The 17,433-nt window shown below is 45.6% G+C and overlaps 1 protein-coding gene across 1 annotated transcript in view; it reads right to left on the minus strand.

The window, feature by feature from the left end:
• LOC120935604 (cytochrome P450 2C5-like) overlaps positions 1 to 17,433 on the minus strand; it is a 56,803-nt gene that overhangs the window by 15,670 nt on the left and 23,700 nt on the right. The window contains exons 6-7 of the mRNA XM_040347652.1: positions 11,003 to 11,179; positions 3,887 to 4,028 (exon numbers count right to left, since the gene is read on the minus strand). Coding sequence (XP_040203586.1) covers positions 3,887 to 4,028; positions 11,003 to 11,179 — 319 coding nt within the window. The remainder of the gene's footprint in view (positions 1 to 3,886; positions 4,029 to 11,002; positions 11,180 to 17,433) is intronic.

The raw sequence follows: 17,433 nt of genomic DNA on the forward strand, positions 1-17,433 counted from the left end.
CACACCTGTAGGACATACTACACCATGAACTTGCACACCCATAGAATGTACTACAGCAAAAGTGACATTTCGCCTGAAAACTGATGAAATTCGAGCCATGAGTGGCTCCACTGTGTTTAACCTCCCTGGCGGTATGATTCTGTCTGGAATTAGGTACCAAAAGCGGTACAATTTTTTTCATGAAAATTTGGTGATATGTATCATAGGCCTGCAATTCTTAGTAATTACTTACTTAAACCTGACCAAAACAAGACCTTTAGTAGACATTGCAGATGTGATAAATTTGAAACACAAACACATGAATTATAATCTAATCAATAATATAATGTTATTCAATAAAGCAATGAAAAATAAAGAAATTAGTGAAACAAAGAAATTCAATACACATTCTGGGTGTAAAACAGTTTGAAACATGGAACTAGACAAAGTCCGACGTTGCAATCTGGGCAATAGTACCTTGTTTCTTTACAGACTTTTTTTCCATTGCCATCCTTCTTGGAACAGCAAACGACACACATCCTGGTAGGCGCTAACTTTCGTGCGGTTGGCGGTACAAAGTCTACAAAATGACGACCTGTCAGGCGTTTTGGATTCCCAACGTCAACAGAGCGTCGTCCGGGTCTGTTAGCAGACACTGATGGCGTCGGGTGGTTGATAAAAATCTGCTCAGCCACCTTCCATATAAAGTAGAATGAAGAAGAGGTATGTTCGTGTTTGCTTTATTAAGAATATAAGCGTTCCAAAGACATTGTTCAAGGAGATGCCTGAAAATCTTTTTATAGTATTTCTTCTGTTTTCGCATCGCCGGGTAAAATGTCATTGCCTGATCGGCTCGGTCGACACCTCCCATTGTGTGATTATAGTCGATCACGACTTGTGGCTTGAGCACATCTTTTCCGTGTTTTGTGCGGACCATGGCAGTGGAGGTGCTGTGCACGGTGCTCATGAGACACACGTCCTTTTTGTCTCGCCAGCGCATTGCCATCATTTTACCCTTTTGAAAGGCAACCATCTCTCCTTTTTTTAGTTTTTCTTGCCAAAAATTGATGGCATGTCACACCGGTTTGGCCTAATGGTACCATACCCATCCGTTTTATTGAGGAGCAAAACCTCATAAAGTTCTGGTGACGTATAAAAATTGTCCGTTGTTACGCAATATCCCTGGTTCAGTAATGGGTCCAGCAGTGAAAGGACAGACGATGTGGCCATCCCATAGCGGTTGTACCTGGGATTAAACTTGGTACCTTTCCCGGTGTAAATTACCGCATTCCAGATATATCCGGTGGAAGATTCACATAGCATATAAAATTTTATGCCAAAGCGCGCTCTTTTGGACTTTTGGATCCAACTCAGGCGTCCTTTGTAGGCCATCAGACTTTCGTCCACACTGACATCCCTTTCTGGCACGTAGGTCCGCTGGAAGTTGGCGACAATCATCTGGCACACCTCCCAGATTTTTTTTAGCTTGGGCGCGGGATGCGTGGCCTCATCAAAATCTTCGTTGTTGGCAAAGTGTAAGTTTTTCATAATGAGTGAAAAACGATACTCAGACATCATAGTGCCAAAAAACGGAGTGGCCAGCATCTTATTGGTGGTCCAGTACCATTTCTGGAGCGCTTTGCCCACCACCCCCTGAAGGATGATGAGTCCAAGAAAATTCCAGATGTCCTCCTCAGTGACCAGTTCCCATTTTCTGGATCTGGAAAATCTGGCACGCAGCGTAGCAGATTGCTGATTGTGGTATCGATTGGTCTCTGTCACAATTTTTAAAATTACCTCCTCAGAAAGAAAAAGTTTCAGGTACGCCAGAGGGTTGTCACTCTCCACATCAACCTTCATCCCAGGAGATCCATTGAATCGGAACCTCGGGGGCGCTGCCTGGTCTGCATCGCTGTCTATAGGGCACCAAGTGCGGACATCACTTAGGTCAGGTGCAGGATCAACGGCGTTGTCACTTTCTAGATCAGTGTCGGTGTCTGAGTCAGATGACAAATCTCCCCACGATTCACTGTCGCTCTGTTCTGCGATCAACTCCGTGTCGCTGCCGCTGTCGCTGTCGCTCAGCTGATCCAAAAGCGCATTTGGAGGACAGCGCTTTTTTGATGCCATTTTTTATAGGGTTTTCACAGGTTTTATTGGTCAAAAATGACAATGGCAAGGGGCACTGAAAGGGCACTGTGTCAGATTCCAAGGTGATACAGTGTAATCCTCTCAGATTACATTGTATCACCTCCTTTTTATATGTTTGTGTTGGTGCAACATTTGAATTTCCCTCCTAGTTCCGCTCCCATGCACCATTGCGGTGCAGGGAACGAAACCAGGTAGTCAGATGACTGATGGACGGCGTGGCGGGGGGGTCTCGGTCGGCGATCACAGCAATGGGAGATCATCGCTGGATCGCCTGGAGAAGGTAAGGGACGCCGCTGCAGGCTCTGCACATACACCCCGAGCGTGACTCGGGGATACCGATTGTAGCATAAAAAAAACACCCCGAGTCACGCTCGGGTTTACCGCTAAGGGGGTTAGGCAACCGCAGATACTGTGAGATTCCTGAATCCATGTATGAATAATGCTAGATTTTGCCTGTCCTTTTGAAATTTGGGGCCCCTCCTACCTTGTTGAAAGTCTATGGTCCTTCTAATTTCAATGAGATTCACGGATTCCACTTGTATCAATTTAAAATCAATACCTCCAGGCATCTCAAAAACAAACTGCCAGGTCATGTAAAAACTTAAAAAAATAATAACCTTTCCAAAATCATGCAGTCTCTAATTGGTTCATTCTGTAATACATTTCCCAGGTTTAGGTCGGCCAACTCCATTGTCAGACATACAGAGAGCTGCACCTGCTAGTGGTTCTTAGGGCCTGATCCACAAAAGGAATACGTCGGCGTATCTACTGATACGCCGTCGTATCCCTGTTTCTATCTATAGAACTGATCCACAGAATCAGTTTCTCATAGATAGGCAGAAGATCCGACATGTGTAAGGGACTTACACTGTCGGATCTTAGGATGCAGTACCGCAGCCGCCGCTGGGGGCATTTCTCGTCGAAATCCAGCGTCGGGTATGCAAATTAGCACTTACGGAGATCCACAAAGCTTTTACGCTTCGTTTTTTCTCTGTAAGTATTAGTTTGCCGTCACAAAATTAGGGCTGCTTTTACAAAGTGTAAAGTTAGTACACCATGTAAAAGTAGACCCTACTTTCCCGCGACGCTGTCAAAAATTGTTTTTTATTTTTTTTCCCGCCGCATCTCTTTTTTTTCCCGATGCAACTTTTTTTACCCGGCGCGATTCACAAAACTCGGCGTAACGTAAAACCTTGCAAAGCACGTCGGGAAAATAACGTCTGGAGCATGCGCAGTACGTCCGGCGCGGGAGCGCGCCTAATTTAAATGGGACTCGCCCCATTAGATTAGGAACGCCTTGCGCCGGACGGATTTAAGTTACACCGCTCAAAATTTCGAGGTAAGTGCTTTGTGGATCGGGCACTTAGGTAGAGATTTTGCGGCGGTGTAACTTAAATGTCAAAAGTTAAGTTACGCAGGGTTTTTGTGGATCAGGCCCTAAGTCACTATATGAATTTATTATCATGAATATGGTCCAAGCATGGGAAAGATAAAACAGTAAATTACCCATATATTCAGATAGATGTTACATCAAAAACACAACTGCATGTCAATTCACGATGACTGTACAACATGGGTCTCAAACTGGCGGCCCTCCAGCTGTTGTGAAACTACAAGTCCCATCATGCCTCTGCTTGTGGGAGTCATGCTTGTAACTGTCAGCCTTGCAATGCCTCATGGGACTTGTAGTTTTGCAACAGCTGGAGGGCCACCAGTTTGAGACCCCTGCTGTACAAGAACATGGCTTCACTCTTACTTTGGATGTCTGGGTAAGTTATCATCAACAGAATTCCCCAGCGAAGTGTGGTCGAGGTCGTCTCCATCCCAGCAGAAAAGAGATCAGTTACAAGCGCTGTTAGGTTTTCATTGGTGAAAAATAACTCATGACTGGGCTTCTCCTGTAAAATTGAGTTTTATAAACTTAGTGATAGAGGCTATGTGGCCATTCTTATTCCAAATAAACATATTTATCAATAACCCAGAAATTGAACCATCCCATCTCCAGCTTCGGGGTCATTAAATTCCATAAGCTCTGCTTGTGTAGCAGTTATGTTTTTTTTTTTCTGACAAATGTGAAGTTAACCACTTAAGACCCGGACCATTATGCAGCTAAAGGACCTTGCCCCTTTTTGCGATTCGGCACTGCGTCGCTTTAACTGACAAATGCGCGGTCGTGTGACGTGGCTCCCAAACAAGATTGGCGTCTTTTTTTCCCACAAATAGAGCTTTCTTTTGGTGGTATTTGATCACTTCTGCGGGTTTAATTTTTTGCGCTATAAACAAAAATAGAGCGACAATTTTGAAAAAAAATTCAATATTTTATACTTTTTGCTAAAATAAATATCCCCAAAAAATATATAAAAAAACATTTTTTTTCCCTCAGTTTAGGCCGATACGTATTCTTCTACCTTTTTTTTGTTAAAAAAAAAAAAAAAATCGCAATAAGCGTTTAACGATTGGTTTGCGCAAAATTTATAGCGTTTAAAATATTGGGGATAGTTTTATGGCATTTTTATTAATAATTATTTTTTCCTGACAGACTCCATGGCAGCCTACGTGTGGGTTTACCCCGCCTCCTCTCCAATGCTATAGGACCCCCTACCCTATAAGTGTGAGCTCACCGGTAGAGACTGTGTTCCTTTTTTGTCCTCCTCATGGACCTACATCACGTTTGTTCCTGCTGGCGTCCGTTTGGAATATTTCCCAAATGTTTGGCATATCATCCATGCGGTACAGCTCAGGGCTGAGCTACGAGTGGGCCTGTGCATTTCTTTGGCAGTATATACTCCATAGAGAAGAAGGGAACTGCCGCTCCAGCTGAGTGCACTAAGCAATCAGTGTCCTCTCAGAAGCCTGGGTGCAGGCAATGCATGGAAACAAAGCTTGAAAAGAAAAAGGTGAACAACCGCACTTCCAAAAATATATACCTGCTGGTTCACAGGGAGAAGGTAGTCTCCACCTTGGCCAGCTTTTGGATGGTTCATAGGTCAGGGTAAAAGGCCACCTATGACCAATCCAGGACCTAGTGTACTCTGGAGCCCAGCTTCGTTTTTTCATATGGTGGAAAGCACCATCCCACTCCCAGTGGGGAAGATCCCGGTTTCTCAGAAGAGAATTTTGTTATCTCTAATCTCTTCACGGCCGAGGGCCTCACAGTGCCAAAGCTTTTCGGCTCAATGGTCTCCAAGACCCCTATGGTCAAGTGGTCCCTGCAGACGTTGCATCCTTTTTTCTTTGTCAATTATGTTTCCTGTAGCTACATATGCCAAGGAGCAACGGTCAATTTAATTCTCCGGTTGGGGAGCCCTCTGCAGATCGGATCTTGCCCTAGTCAAGCTAGGTATAAGTTTTCTCAACCCGGACTGGAACACCTTGGGGATTCAGGCAGCTTGGTGTGCCCTTCAGTCTTTCTCCAGTTCCCGGAAGAGAGAGTCAGTATCATTAAGAGTGATCAACACCACGGTGATCTCCTAATATGAAGAATCTGGGAGCACTTAGAGGGAGGTCAAGTCCAATATGTCTTGGGTCCAGAAAAACCTATCCTGCATGTCAACCTCTTACATCCCGGAGTCCAGAAAGCCCTAGTGGTCTTCCTGACATGTATTCGGCTGGTCACCAACGAGTGGTCCCTTCATGTGCAGTCATTCAAGCAAATTCTGCCCCTGGGAAGTCCTTCCCGAAGTGGTCCTGCTCTCTAGTCTTTACCGGCAACTTTAAGCTTAAGAGGTATTACACTCTGGATCGTGCAGCTAGGCCTCTGGAATGGATGCCCTGACAGATCGATTGGTTTCTAGAAGACATACGCCTTTTTTCCTTTGATCGACTCAAATTTATGATTGCCTCAAGGTCCCATAAGAGCCAGTGAATCGTCCTACCTCAACTTTTGGACCTACTAGTCCACTAGAATTCATCCTCTGGACATAGATGAAATCTTGGGGGTATGCTTGCGAGCTACTTCCTCCGTCTCAAACACTCTGTCTAGTTGTGCGTCCTGCATGCTGGCAGTTGAGCCTCGAGCGGAATGATTGTGGCCGGGATTGTCCAGTCTGTCCAACAAGCTTATAAAGGCGAGGACCCGGTTCCTCCGGAGTCGGCGAGGGCACATTCCACTAGGCGTATATCGGTTTAATGGGCAACAGTCCAGCTTATGGTTCCAGATGTCTTCTGTAGGACGGCTTTGTGGGCCTCCATTATTACCTTTTGTCACTTTCTGTAGTGAGCCTGCTCCGTTACCTTCTATGGTCTTTTGTTTGTAAAACTTGTCGGTTGACAGGTCAAATCAAATGTATTTCTGTTCATCATACCCACCCGTGTGGATTGGCTAGTTATTTCCCACACGTAGGCTGCCATGGAGTCTGTCAGGAAAACGGAAAATTTATTATCAGTACTTACCGTAATTTTCCTTTCCTGATAGACTCCATGGCAGCCGGAGTTCCCCCCCATCGGTCTAGAGTAGGCTAGTTACGGAACACAGTCTCTACCGGTGAGCTCAAACTTATAGGGTAGGGGGTCCTATAGCATTGGAGAGGAGGCGGGGTAAACTCACACGTAGGCTTCCATGGAGTCCATCAGGAAAGGAAAATTACGGTAAGTACTGATAATAAATGTTCTGTTTTTACTACTAATGGCGGCGATCAGCGATTTTTTTCATGACTGAGACATTATGGCGGACACATCGGACACTTTTGACACATTTTTGGGACCATTGTCATTTTCACAGCAAACAGTGCTATACAAATGCACTGGTTACTGTGAAAATGACAATTGCAGTTTAGGAGTTAACCACTAGGGGGCGCTGTAGGGGTTAAATGTGACCTCATATGTGTTTCTAACTATAGGTGGGCGGGGCTGGACGTGTGACATCATTGATTGTCTTTCCCTATATCAGGGAACAGACGATCACTGACATTGCCACGATGAAGAACGGGGAAGGTGTGTTTACACTCACCTCTCCCCGTTTTTCAGCTCCGGTGACCTGAACGTGGGACACCCACGGTGATCGGTTCCTGCGGTCACGGAGCTTAGGACCGGGTCGCGGGCGCGCGCCCCATGGCTGGGCACTTAAAGGGGGCGTACCCTTACATGACTGTGCCCAGCAGTGCCATTCTGCCGACGTATATCGGCGTTTGGCGGTCCTTAAGTGGTTAAAGTGTTTGTTACCCCAACACTCCATATTCCTGATAAGTGGCTGCTGTAGCATGTACTTGTGTGAGAAATTACAGGTGAAACTCGAAAAATTTGAATATGGTGCAAAAGTTCATTTATTTCACTAATGCAACTTAAAAGGTGAAACTAATATATGAGAGAGACTGTGATTTGTCATAATTGTGATGATTATGGCTTACAGCTCATAAAAACCCCAAATCCACAATCTCAGAAAATTAGAATATTACATGCAATCGATAAAACAAGGATTGTACATAGAATAATATCGGACCTCTGAAAAGTATAAGCATGCATATGTACTCAGTATTTGGTTTGGGCCCCTTTTGCAGCAATTACTGTCTCAAGGCGGCGGGGCATGGAATTGATCAGTCTGTGGCACTGCTGAGGTGTTATGGAAGACCAGGATGCTTCAATAGTGACCTTCAGCTCTTCTGCATTGTTCGGTCTCATGTCTCTCATCTTTCTTTTGGCAATGCCCCATAGATTCTCTATGGGGTTCAGGTCAGGCGAGTTTGCTGGCCCATAAAGCACAGTAATCCTACGGTCATTGAACCAGGTTTTGGTGCTTTTGGCAGTGTGGGCAGGTGCCAAGTCCTGCTGGAAAATGAAGTCAGCATCCCCATAGAGCTTGTCTGCGGAAGGAAGCATGAAGTGCTCCAAAATCTCCTGGTAGACCCCGGACTTAATGAAGCACAGTGGACCAACACCAGCAGATGACATGGCTCCCCAAATCAACACAGACTGGAAACTTCACACTGAACTTCAAGCATCTTGCAGTGTGTTCCTCTCCATTCTTCCTCCATACTCTGGCTCCTTGGTTTCCAAATGGGATGCAAAATTTGCTCTCATCAGAAAAGAGGACTTTGGACCACTGAGCAGCAGACCAGGTGTGTTTTTCTTTAGCACGGGTAAGACGCTTCTGACGTTGTTTGTCTTTCAGGAGGCTTGACAAGAGGAATACGACATTTGAAGCCCATGTCCAGAATCTGTCTGTGTGTGGTTGCTCTCGATGCTCTGACTCCAGCCTCAGTCCACTCCTTGTGAAAGTCCCCAACACTTTTGAATGGCCTTTTCCTGACAATCCTCTCCAGGCTGCGCTCATCCCTGCTGCTTGTGCACCCTTTTCTTCCATAACTTTCTATTAATGTGCTTTGATACAGCACTTTGGGAACATCCAACTTCTTTTGCAATTACCTTTTGAGGCTTTCCCTCCTTATGGAAGGCGTCAGTGATGGTTTTCTGCACATCTGTCAGGTCAGCAGTCTTTCCCATGATTGTGATTCCTACTGAACCAGACTGAGGCCGGGTTCACACTGGTACGACAAACGCTCCGACATTGGGAGCTCATGTCGCATGACGTATGAAAATCAATGTTTCCCTATTAGAGCCGTCTTAACCGGTCTGACACAAGTCGGTCCGACTTTGAAAAAAGTTCCTACACTACTTTGGTCCGACTTTGATCCTACTTCAGCCCATTGAATATCATTGAAGTCGGATCAAAGTAGGATCCTTGTCCTAACCATCCGACTTTGGACATTCGACATTGTGATTACAGCAGCAGTAAAAGGAGTTTATCTCACTCTGGGATTATTTTGATTGGTCAAAGAACAAGTCAGACTATCACAAAGTCTGATCAAAGTAGTATCCTGTTCATGAAAGTCGGATGGATGTAGGATCAATGTAGGACTGATGTCGCAGAGCAAAGTAGGATGAAAGTTGTATCATTGTCGTGTCGTATCAGTGTGAACCCACCCTGAGGACGGGTTCACACTTGTCCGACAAACGCTCCGACATTGGGAGCTCATGTCGCATGACGTGTGAAAATGAATGTTTCCCTATGTGGCCGTCTTAACTGGTCCGACACATGTCGGAGCGACTTTGAAAATGCTCCATGTACTACTTTGGTCCGACTTTGATCCTACTTCACTCCATTGAATATCATTGAAGTCGGATCAAAGTCGGAACGCTGTCTTGCATGCTCCGACTTTGGCATGCGACTTGTACTCTACTGATCTTGAGGGGGAACTCCACGCCAAATTTTAACTAAAAAAAGGCATGGGTTCCCCCTCCAAGAGCATACCAGGCCCATGGGTCTGGTGCAGATTTAAAGAGGGACCCTTACGCCAAAAAATCAGCGTGGGGGTCCCCCCAAAATCCATACCAGACCCGTATCCAAGCAGCAGCCCAGCCGGTCAGGAAAGGCGGTGGGAACGAGTGAGCTCCCCCCTCCTTAACCATGCCAGGCTGCATGCCCTCAACATGGGGAGGTAGGTGCTCTGGGGCAGGGGGGCGTCACCACCCGGAGCATGCTGGGACTGTGACGTCATAAGAGGCCTATATAAATCGTCCCCACCCCCTTTCCTGACCGGCCTGGCTGCTGCTCGGATACGGGTCTGGTATGGATTTTGGGGAGACCCCCACGCCAATTTTTCGGCGTAGGGGTTCCTCTTTAAATCCGCACCAGACCCATGGGCCTGGTATGCTCTTGGAGGGGGAATCCATGCCAGTTTTTTAGTTAAAATTTGGCGTGGAGTTCCCCCTCAAGATTCATATCAAACACAGTGCCTGGTATTGGCAGGGATCCAAGTCGGATCCCCATTCATTGAAAGTTGGACATATGTCGGACTTCAAGTCGCAGTAGATACGCTGGCATACTCTCTCTCTGAATCTGGCCCTTTGAGCCTAGAATATTGCACCTTTTCACAATATAAACATTTCTGAGATTGTGGATTTGGGGTTTTCATGAGCTGTAAGCCATAATCATCACAATTATGACAAATCACGGCCTGAACTATTTTGCTTTGCATGTAATGAGTCTATCTCATATATTAGTTGCACCTTTTAGGTTGCATTAGTGAAATAAATGATCTTTTGCATGATATTCAAATTTTTTGAGTTACACCTGTATCCAGTTCTTTTTGTATTGCTTCCTTTGTGTGAAATCCCTGGTGTCCCTGCCAGTCCCTCTGCTTTCCTATTAAAAACTGACCACACTAAGCAGGAGAGCAAGTCTCCTACGCCGTCGTATCTTAGGGTGCATATTTACACTGGCCGCTAGGTGGCGCTTCCGTTAAATTTGGTGTAGAATATGCAAATGAGCTAGATACGCCGATTCAGAAATGTACGTGCGCCCGGCGCATTTTCTTACGCCGTTTACGTAAGGCTTTTTCCGACGTAAAGTTAGTCGAACAAATAGCTGGCCTAGCCAATGTTAAGTATGGCCGTCGTTCCCGCGTCGAAATGTGAAAATTTTACGCCGTTTGCGTAAGTCGTCCGTGAATGGGGCTGGACGTAATTTACGCTCACGTCGAAACCAATACGTCCTTGCGGCGTACTTTGGAGCAATGCACACTGGCATATGTCCACGGACGGCGCATGCGCCGTTCGTTAAAAACATCAATCACGTCGGGTCATGAGTCATTTACATAAAACACGCCCCCCTGTTCCTCATTTGAATTAGGCGCGCTTAGGCCGGCCCATTTACGCTACGCCGCCGTAACTTAGGAGGCAAGTGCTTTGTGAATACAGCACTTGCCTCTCTGACTTACGGCGGCGTAGCGTATATGCGATACGCTACGCCGACTCAAAATGAAACCAGTCTATCTGAATCTGGCTATAAGTGTTTATTTTTTCAAGCAGTATTGTGCGTAAGGTGTAATCTCCTTGTATTAGTGGCTCCTTCTCGTTTCTGGATGTGCTGCCTTACCTCTTGCTGTTTCACTAGAAATGCATCGACAAGGTTCCTCTGGTCATTGACATCCAGTTGTTTCCTTTGGGTGGTAAAGGTTTCCTTAACAAATCTATGCATTTCAGCCACATTTTTCATCATAGTTTTGTGTGTTCCAGGCAACCAGCGGATCAATGATGGAAATGCATTATACAACTGCCCCAAAAACATAAAAAAAAATTATAAACAATAACATACTGTCAATTTAGACATTTAAAGAGGAACTGCAGTCTACTCACATAATTTGTAATAAAAACATCTTTTGCCATTCTGAAGCTTCCCTCCAAACCACTTTGCATATCATTTTCTATACAGTATACTGTGATTCTTTACGTGTCAAATATGCTGCAGAAATCTCCCTCCACTGAGTCTGGGTGCAGCCATTTTAACTGTGGGCAGCTGAAGCTGCTGCCTGTTTACTTCCTGGATATACACAGACACACAGAGGCACACCGCCTGCTCTGCAGATCTCATTGGTCCTCTTATGACTCATCCCCCTCCCTTCCTAGCAAACTCACACAACAGTGAGAGAAAGAGAGACCTGTGCATCATTTCACAAGCCTAGGCGTTTTACCAGGCAAGAAACAGGAAGTGGGCTGTATAAGGTATTTACTGACAGAAAAAAAATCTTTTACTATCCAAAGTAAAAACAACAACAAGGGCAGAAGATCTAATTGATGGAAAGCTGAAAAAAATGACTGAAGGTCCGCTTTAAGCATGAATGTGTATTTAGTAACACATTTTAAACTGCCTGCACTAAACAAATGATTATGTGATTTTTTTTGGTATATATTATGAACCACTTCCATTCCAGGCTAATTCTGACATTCCTCTCCTACATGTAAAACATCTGCATTATTTTTGCTAAAACTACTTAGAATCCACACATACTGGCCCAGATTCACGTAGCTCCGTGCATTTTTACGGCGGCGTAGCGTATCGTATTCACGCTACGCCGCCGTAACTCAGAGAGGCAAGTGCTGTATTCACAAAGCACTTGCCTCCGAAGTTACGGCGGCGTAGCGTAAATGGGGCCGGCGTAAGCACGCCTAATTCAAATGAGGATGCGGGGGCGTGTTTTATGTAAAAGTTTGGTGAACCAACGTGATTGACGGTTTTTTACGAACGGCGCATGCGCCGTTCGTGTACATATGCCAGTGTGCATTGTTCCAAATTACGCCGCAAGGACGTCATTGGTTTCGACGTGAACGTAAATTACGTCCAGCCCCATTCACGGACGACTTACGCAACCGACGTAAAATTTTCAAATTTCGACGCGGGATCGACGGCCATACTTAACATTGGCTACGCCACCTAGGGGGCAGGTTTATCTTTACGCGGCGTATCTGTTACGGAAACGGTGTATCTTTTCTGCGACGGGCAAGTGTACGTTCGTGAATCGGCGTATCTAGTCATTTACATATTCTACGCCGAAATCAACGGAAGCGCCACCTAGCGGCCAGCTAAAAAATTACACCCTAAGATACGACGGCGCAGACCGTCGTATCTTAGCTAGGTTTAAGTGTATCTCAGTTTGAGCATACACTTAAACTTACGACGGGCTTAGATTCCGAGTTACGTTGGCGTATCTAGTGATACGCCGGCGTAACTCTTTGTGAATCCGGCCCACTATGTATATATTTTTAAACAGAGGTCCTAGAAAGTAAAATGGTGGGTTTTTTGCATATTTTTATGTGACAGAATATTTGTGCAGCGTTTTTCTAAATGCAAATTTCTGGGAAAAAATATCCTTTAGTGACTTTTAATGCACAAAAACACAATAGAATACCCAAATGTTTGGTAAAATACAACCAATGATGTTGCACTGAATACATAAATACCAAACACGTCACACGTTAAAATTGCGTGCGCCTGTGGAACAGCGCCAAACTAAAGTACCTAAAAATCTCCATAGGTGATGCTTTAAAAGCCTTTACAGGCTACCGGTTCAGAGTTTCACAGGAGGACTGGTGCTAGAATTATTGCTCTCACTCTGACGTTTGCGACGATACCACACAAGTGTGGCGTGATCCCCACTGACATACTTTTGCAGGACCAACGTGATCCCCTTCTGCAGCCTCTACAGTGCCTTGCAAAAGTATTCACCCCCTTGGCTTTTTACCTATTTTGTTACATTACGGCCTTTATTTCAATGTTATTTTAATCAAAATTATATGTGATGGATCAGAACACAGAAGTCTAAGTTGGTGAAGTAAAATTAGAAAAAAAAATACATAAAACTATTTTTCAGAAATAAAAAATCTGATAATTGACATGTGCGTATGTATTCACCCCCTTTGTTATGAAACCCATAAAAAGCTCTGGTGCAACCAATTGCCTTCAGAAGTCACATTAATAGTGAAATTATGTACACCTGTGTGCAATCTAAGTGTCACATGATCTATCATTACACACACACACCTTTTTGGAAGGCCCCAGAGGCTGCAACACCTAAGCAAGAGGCACCACTAACCAAACACTGCCATGAAGACCAAGGAACTCTCCAAACAAGTAAGGGACAATGTTGTTGAGAAGTACAAGTCAGGGTTAGGTTATAAAAAATATCCAAATCTTTGATGATCCCTAGGAGCACCATCTAAATCTATCTGTAGCGCCCCCTTACTTTCAGTATGGGCACTACGCTAAAGTTAGTGGGGAATGGGAGAGTTATTCTTGCTCCCATTCACAATTTGTCAAATTTGGGCTGCTGTCATCCCTGAAATGTCATGTATGTCAGCTGGCGCTCCAGGGGTGTTGCTTCCACCCCTGGGCGACAGGTGGCGCTAGAGGGGTTCTGGCAGAGCAATTTTCCCCAGCAGCCAATTAGAGGAGTTTTCCCTCGCGGAGCATGCTGGGGGAGAGTATATCTGTGGCAGACACCATCATTATTGGTGCTTTTCTTCACACGGGTTCCAGGTTCCAGGTGCGGCATCCACCTTTAGGGTGCGCGCATCCAACGGACCCCGGCGATGGCCGGGGTCAAATGCTACGCGGAGCTCTATGTTGCCGAGAGGGGCCCCAGTGACTTACTGGGTCCCCAGTCCAATTAAGAAGATCCCAGGCTGGATGCCGTTCGATTGGGGGATCGGCTTGAGGAGAACCCGGAGGCAGGTTATCCAACAGGGCTTGAACGAACCGATCAAGGATCTGGTGACCGGAATGCTGACAGGTACGCTTTGCTGTCATTTGGTGATCAATGCTAAAAGATACTGGGAGGGTTCACTCTATTCATCCATTTAGCTCATTCAAAGTAATAGGCCTGTGGCAGAGGCCCTAGAGTCGGGTCTGTGAGAGAGATCTATTCCTCCCAGCAATCTAAAGTTACACTTCGGCTGCCAGGCTTGTGGCAGAGGTCTGTCCGGGGACACTTCACCCACTCTGGCTAGAGTGGCGACAAACTGTAATTTGGTACTATTGAGAGCAGGATTGCTTGGTTCTTATCCAGGCCTGATACCGCAAAGTTGTCCCTCTTTCTTCATCAACCTTTTCTTCCTATTTGATGTTGATGTTGGCCATGTTGGCCTGGAAATAAACCATTAGAAAACCTCTATTCATTGTCTGGACATTCGCTCAATACTCTGTTCTCCAACTGCACCCCTAGACAACACTAAGGTAACTTAATATGCCGATCCCAACAACAAATCAGTGGCTCCTGAGGGGTAGCGCTTCATATCATAACCAAATGGAAAGAACATGGCACAACAGCAAACCTGCCAAGAGACGGCCGCACACTAAAACTCATGGGATGGGCAAGGAGGGCATTAATCAGAGAGGCAAAGACAGAGACCTAAGGTAACCCTGGAGGAGCTGCAGAGTTCCACAGCAGAGACTGGAGTATCTGTACATAGGACGACAATAAGCTGTACGCTCCATAGAGTTTGGCTTTATAGCAGAGTGGCCAGAAATAAGCCATTACTGAGTTTTTGCGAAAAGGCATGTGGGAGACTCCCAAATTGTATGGAGGAAGGTGCTCTGGTCTGATGAGACTAAAATTTATCTTTTTGGCCATCAAAGAAAACTCTATGTCTGGTGCAAACCCAACACATCACATCACCCAAAGAACACCATCCCCACAGTGAAACATGGTGGTGGCAGCATCATGCTGTGGGGATGTTTTTCAGCAGTCGGGACTGGGAAACTGGTCAGAGTTGAGGGAAAGATGGATGGTGCTAAATGCAGGGATATTCTTGAGCAAAACCTGTACCACTCTGTGTGTGATTTGAGGTTCACCTTCCAGCAGGACAATGACCCCAAACACACTGCTAAAGCAACACTTGAGTGGTTTAAGGGGAAACATAAATGTGTTGGAATGGCCTAGTCAAAGCCCAGACCTCAATCCAATAGAAAATCTGTGGTCAGACTTAAAGATTGCTGTTCACAAGTGCAAACTATCCAACTTGAAAGAGCTGGAACAGTTTTGCAAGAAGGAGTGGGCAAAAATCCCAGTGGTAAGATGTGGCAAGCTCATAGAGACTTATCCAAAGCGACTTGGAGCTGTGATAGCCGCAAAGGGTGATTCTACAAAGTATTGACTTTAGGGGGGTGAATAGTTATGCACATTGACTTTTTCAGTTTTGTGTCCTATTTGTTGTTTGCTTCACAGTAAAAAAAAAATCTTGAAAGTTGTGGGCATGTTCTATAAATTAAAGATGCAAATCCTCAAACTATCTATGTTAATTCCAGGTTGTGAGGCAACAAAACACGAAAAATACCAAGGGGGTGAATACTTTTGCAAGGCACTGTAGATGTAATAAAATGGCTGCATAGCCGCTCAGAATATTTTTACTAGAGAATCAGCTGCTGAAAAAAAATGATACTGGGATCATGACTGTAGCTGCAATCTTGATCCTAGTATAGCCACTTCAACCTTAGGCCGTTTATTACTTACTTTACTATAAAGGATTTTACGTTTACATTTTTTTTACTTTGTTGTGCCTGGGGGGATTTCCTGTAACTCCCTGTTCTATTAGATACCATTGCACATTGAGATATCAACCAAGGGAGAGAGTTAGCAGAGTGATAAAGTAGTGCTGCCCTTGCAAAACTGGAAATCCCCAAGGGGCTGCTGGTGACTGATTCCCCTATCCCTGCAGAACCAGGCAACAAGCATTTATCACTTCAATCCGGACACAAGAAAAAAGTCCCTGAGCTTTGTTTTGTTGTTTTATTGGGAGTAATCACTTGGGTGGGGTGTAGGGTTTATGGGATGCCCAACTTGACCAGAACTATATATAGAGAAAACTTTCTACCATACTAAATCCTGAACTGTCCTCCGTAATGGACACCAAATGTCTTTAGTGATCAAAAGCAAAAGTCCCTTGAGAACTAGGAGCTCTCAGTTCCCTTTGAAAATAGCACAGTATGTTGAAATCTGCATACAAGAGTATATCCTCTCCTCTATAGAAACTGCTCCCAGCTCTACTGCCTGCAGAAACTACCAGCCATCCCGGCTGCTTGTTCACCAGCCTACCTTGCTGCTCCGAAGATCTCACAGGGCAAGTGATAAAAGGGTTAAGCACAATACTATGCTTCTGAAAGCTTGCTACATGTTGCAGTCTCTCCCCTTGTGAAGCCCTGGGCGTGCTGTTGTATCCTCTTGCTCCCTGCTGCTCCTTAGGCAAGATTCCTCCTCAAACCAAAATGCTGGTAGGATCTTCCCAAGCCAGTCTGAGCACAGTCTGGAGGCGGAGACCCCCAGACCCAGGGGTCCCCTCCTTGCCTGGAGGCAGAGCCCCCCAGACACAGGGGTCCCCTCCTAGCCTGGGGACAAAGCCCCCCCCCCAGACCCAGGGGTCCCCACCTTGGCCATGACAGCCTCCTCAGCACTCCATCTTCCACCTGACTCCCATGATGGCCAGACTCCACCATATTTAAGGGCTGACTCAGCCAACCTGTCGGTCCCTCTGCCTGAGGATTGGCCAATTTCCCTCAAGTATGCAGATCAGTGCTTCTGGCCTCCGCCCACTAACTTCTAAATGTTTCTCCAAACTTCCAGATCCAGGGGGAGGTACCAGAGACCTGCCTCTGTGGAGCCATCCAGCCTGACCTGCAGTAGTCCTCACCCAGTTTCTGACTCACAAACTAACCATGAGTCATAACTTAAATGTAACTGCACTAACACTAGTAGCACACTAGAAGGTGCTACATATAAACACAGAGGGCCAGATTCTCGTATCTGGGCGTAAAACTATGCGGGCGTAACGTATCTCGTTTACGTTACGCCGCCGCAAGTTTTACGGGCAAGTGCTTGATTCACAAAGCACTTGCCTGTAAAGTTGCGGCGGCGTAGCGTAAATCCTCTGGCGCAAGCCCGCCTAATTCAAATGATCCGGGTAGGGGGCGTGGATCATTTAAATTAGGCGCGTTCCCACGCCGATCGTACTGCGCATGCGCCGTCCCTAAAATTTCCC

The sequence above is a fragment of the Rana temporaria genome, chromosome 4 (assembly GCF_905171775.1).
Source record: "Rana temporaria chromosome 4, aRanTem1.1, whole genome shotgun sequence".
Taxonomy (NCBI): Eukaryota; Metazoa; Chordata; class Amphibia; order Anura; family Ranidae; genus Rana; species Rana temporaria.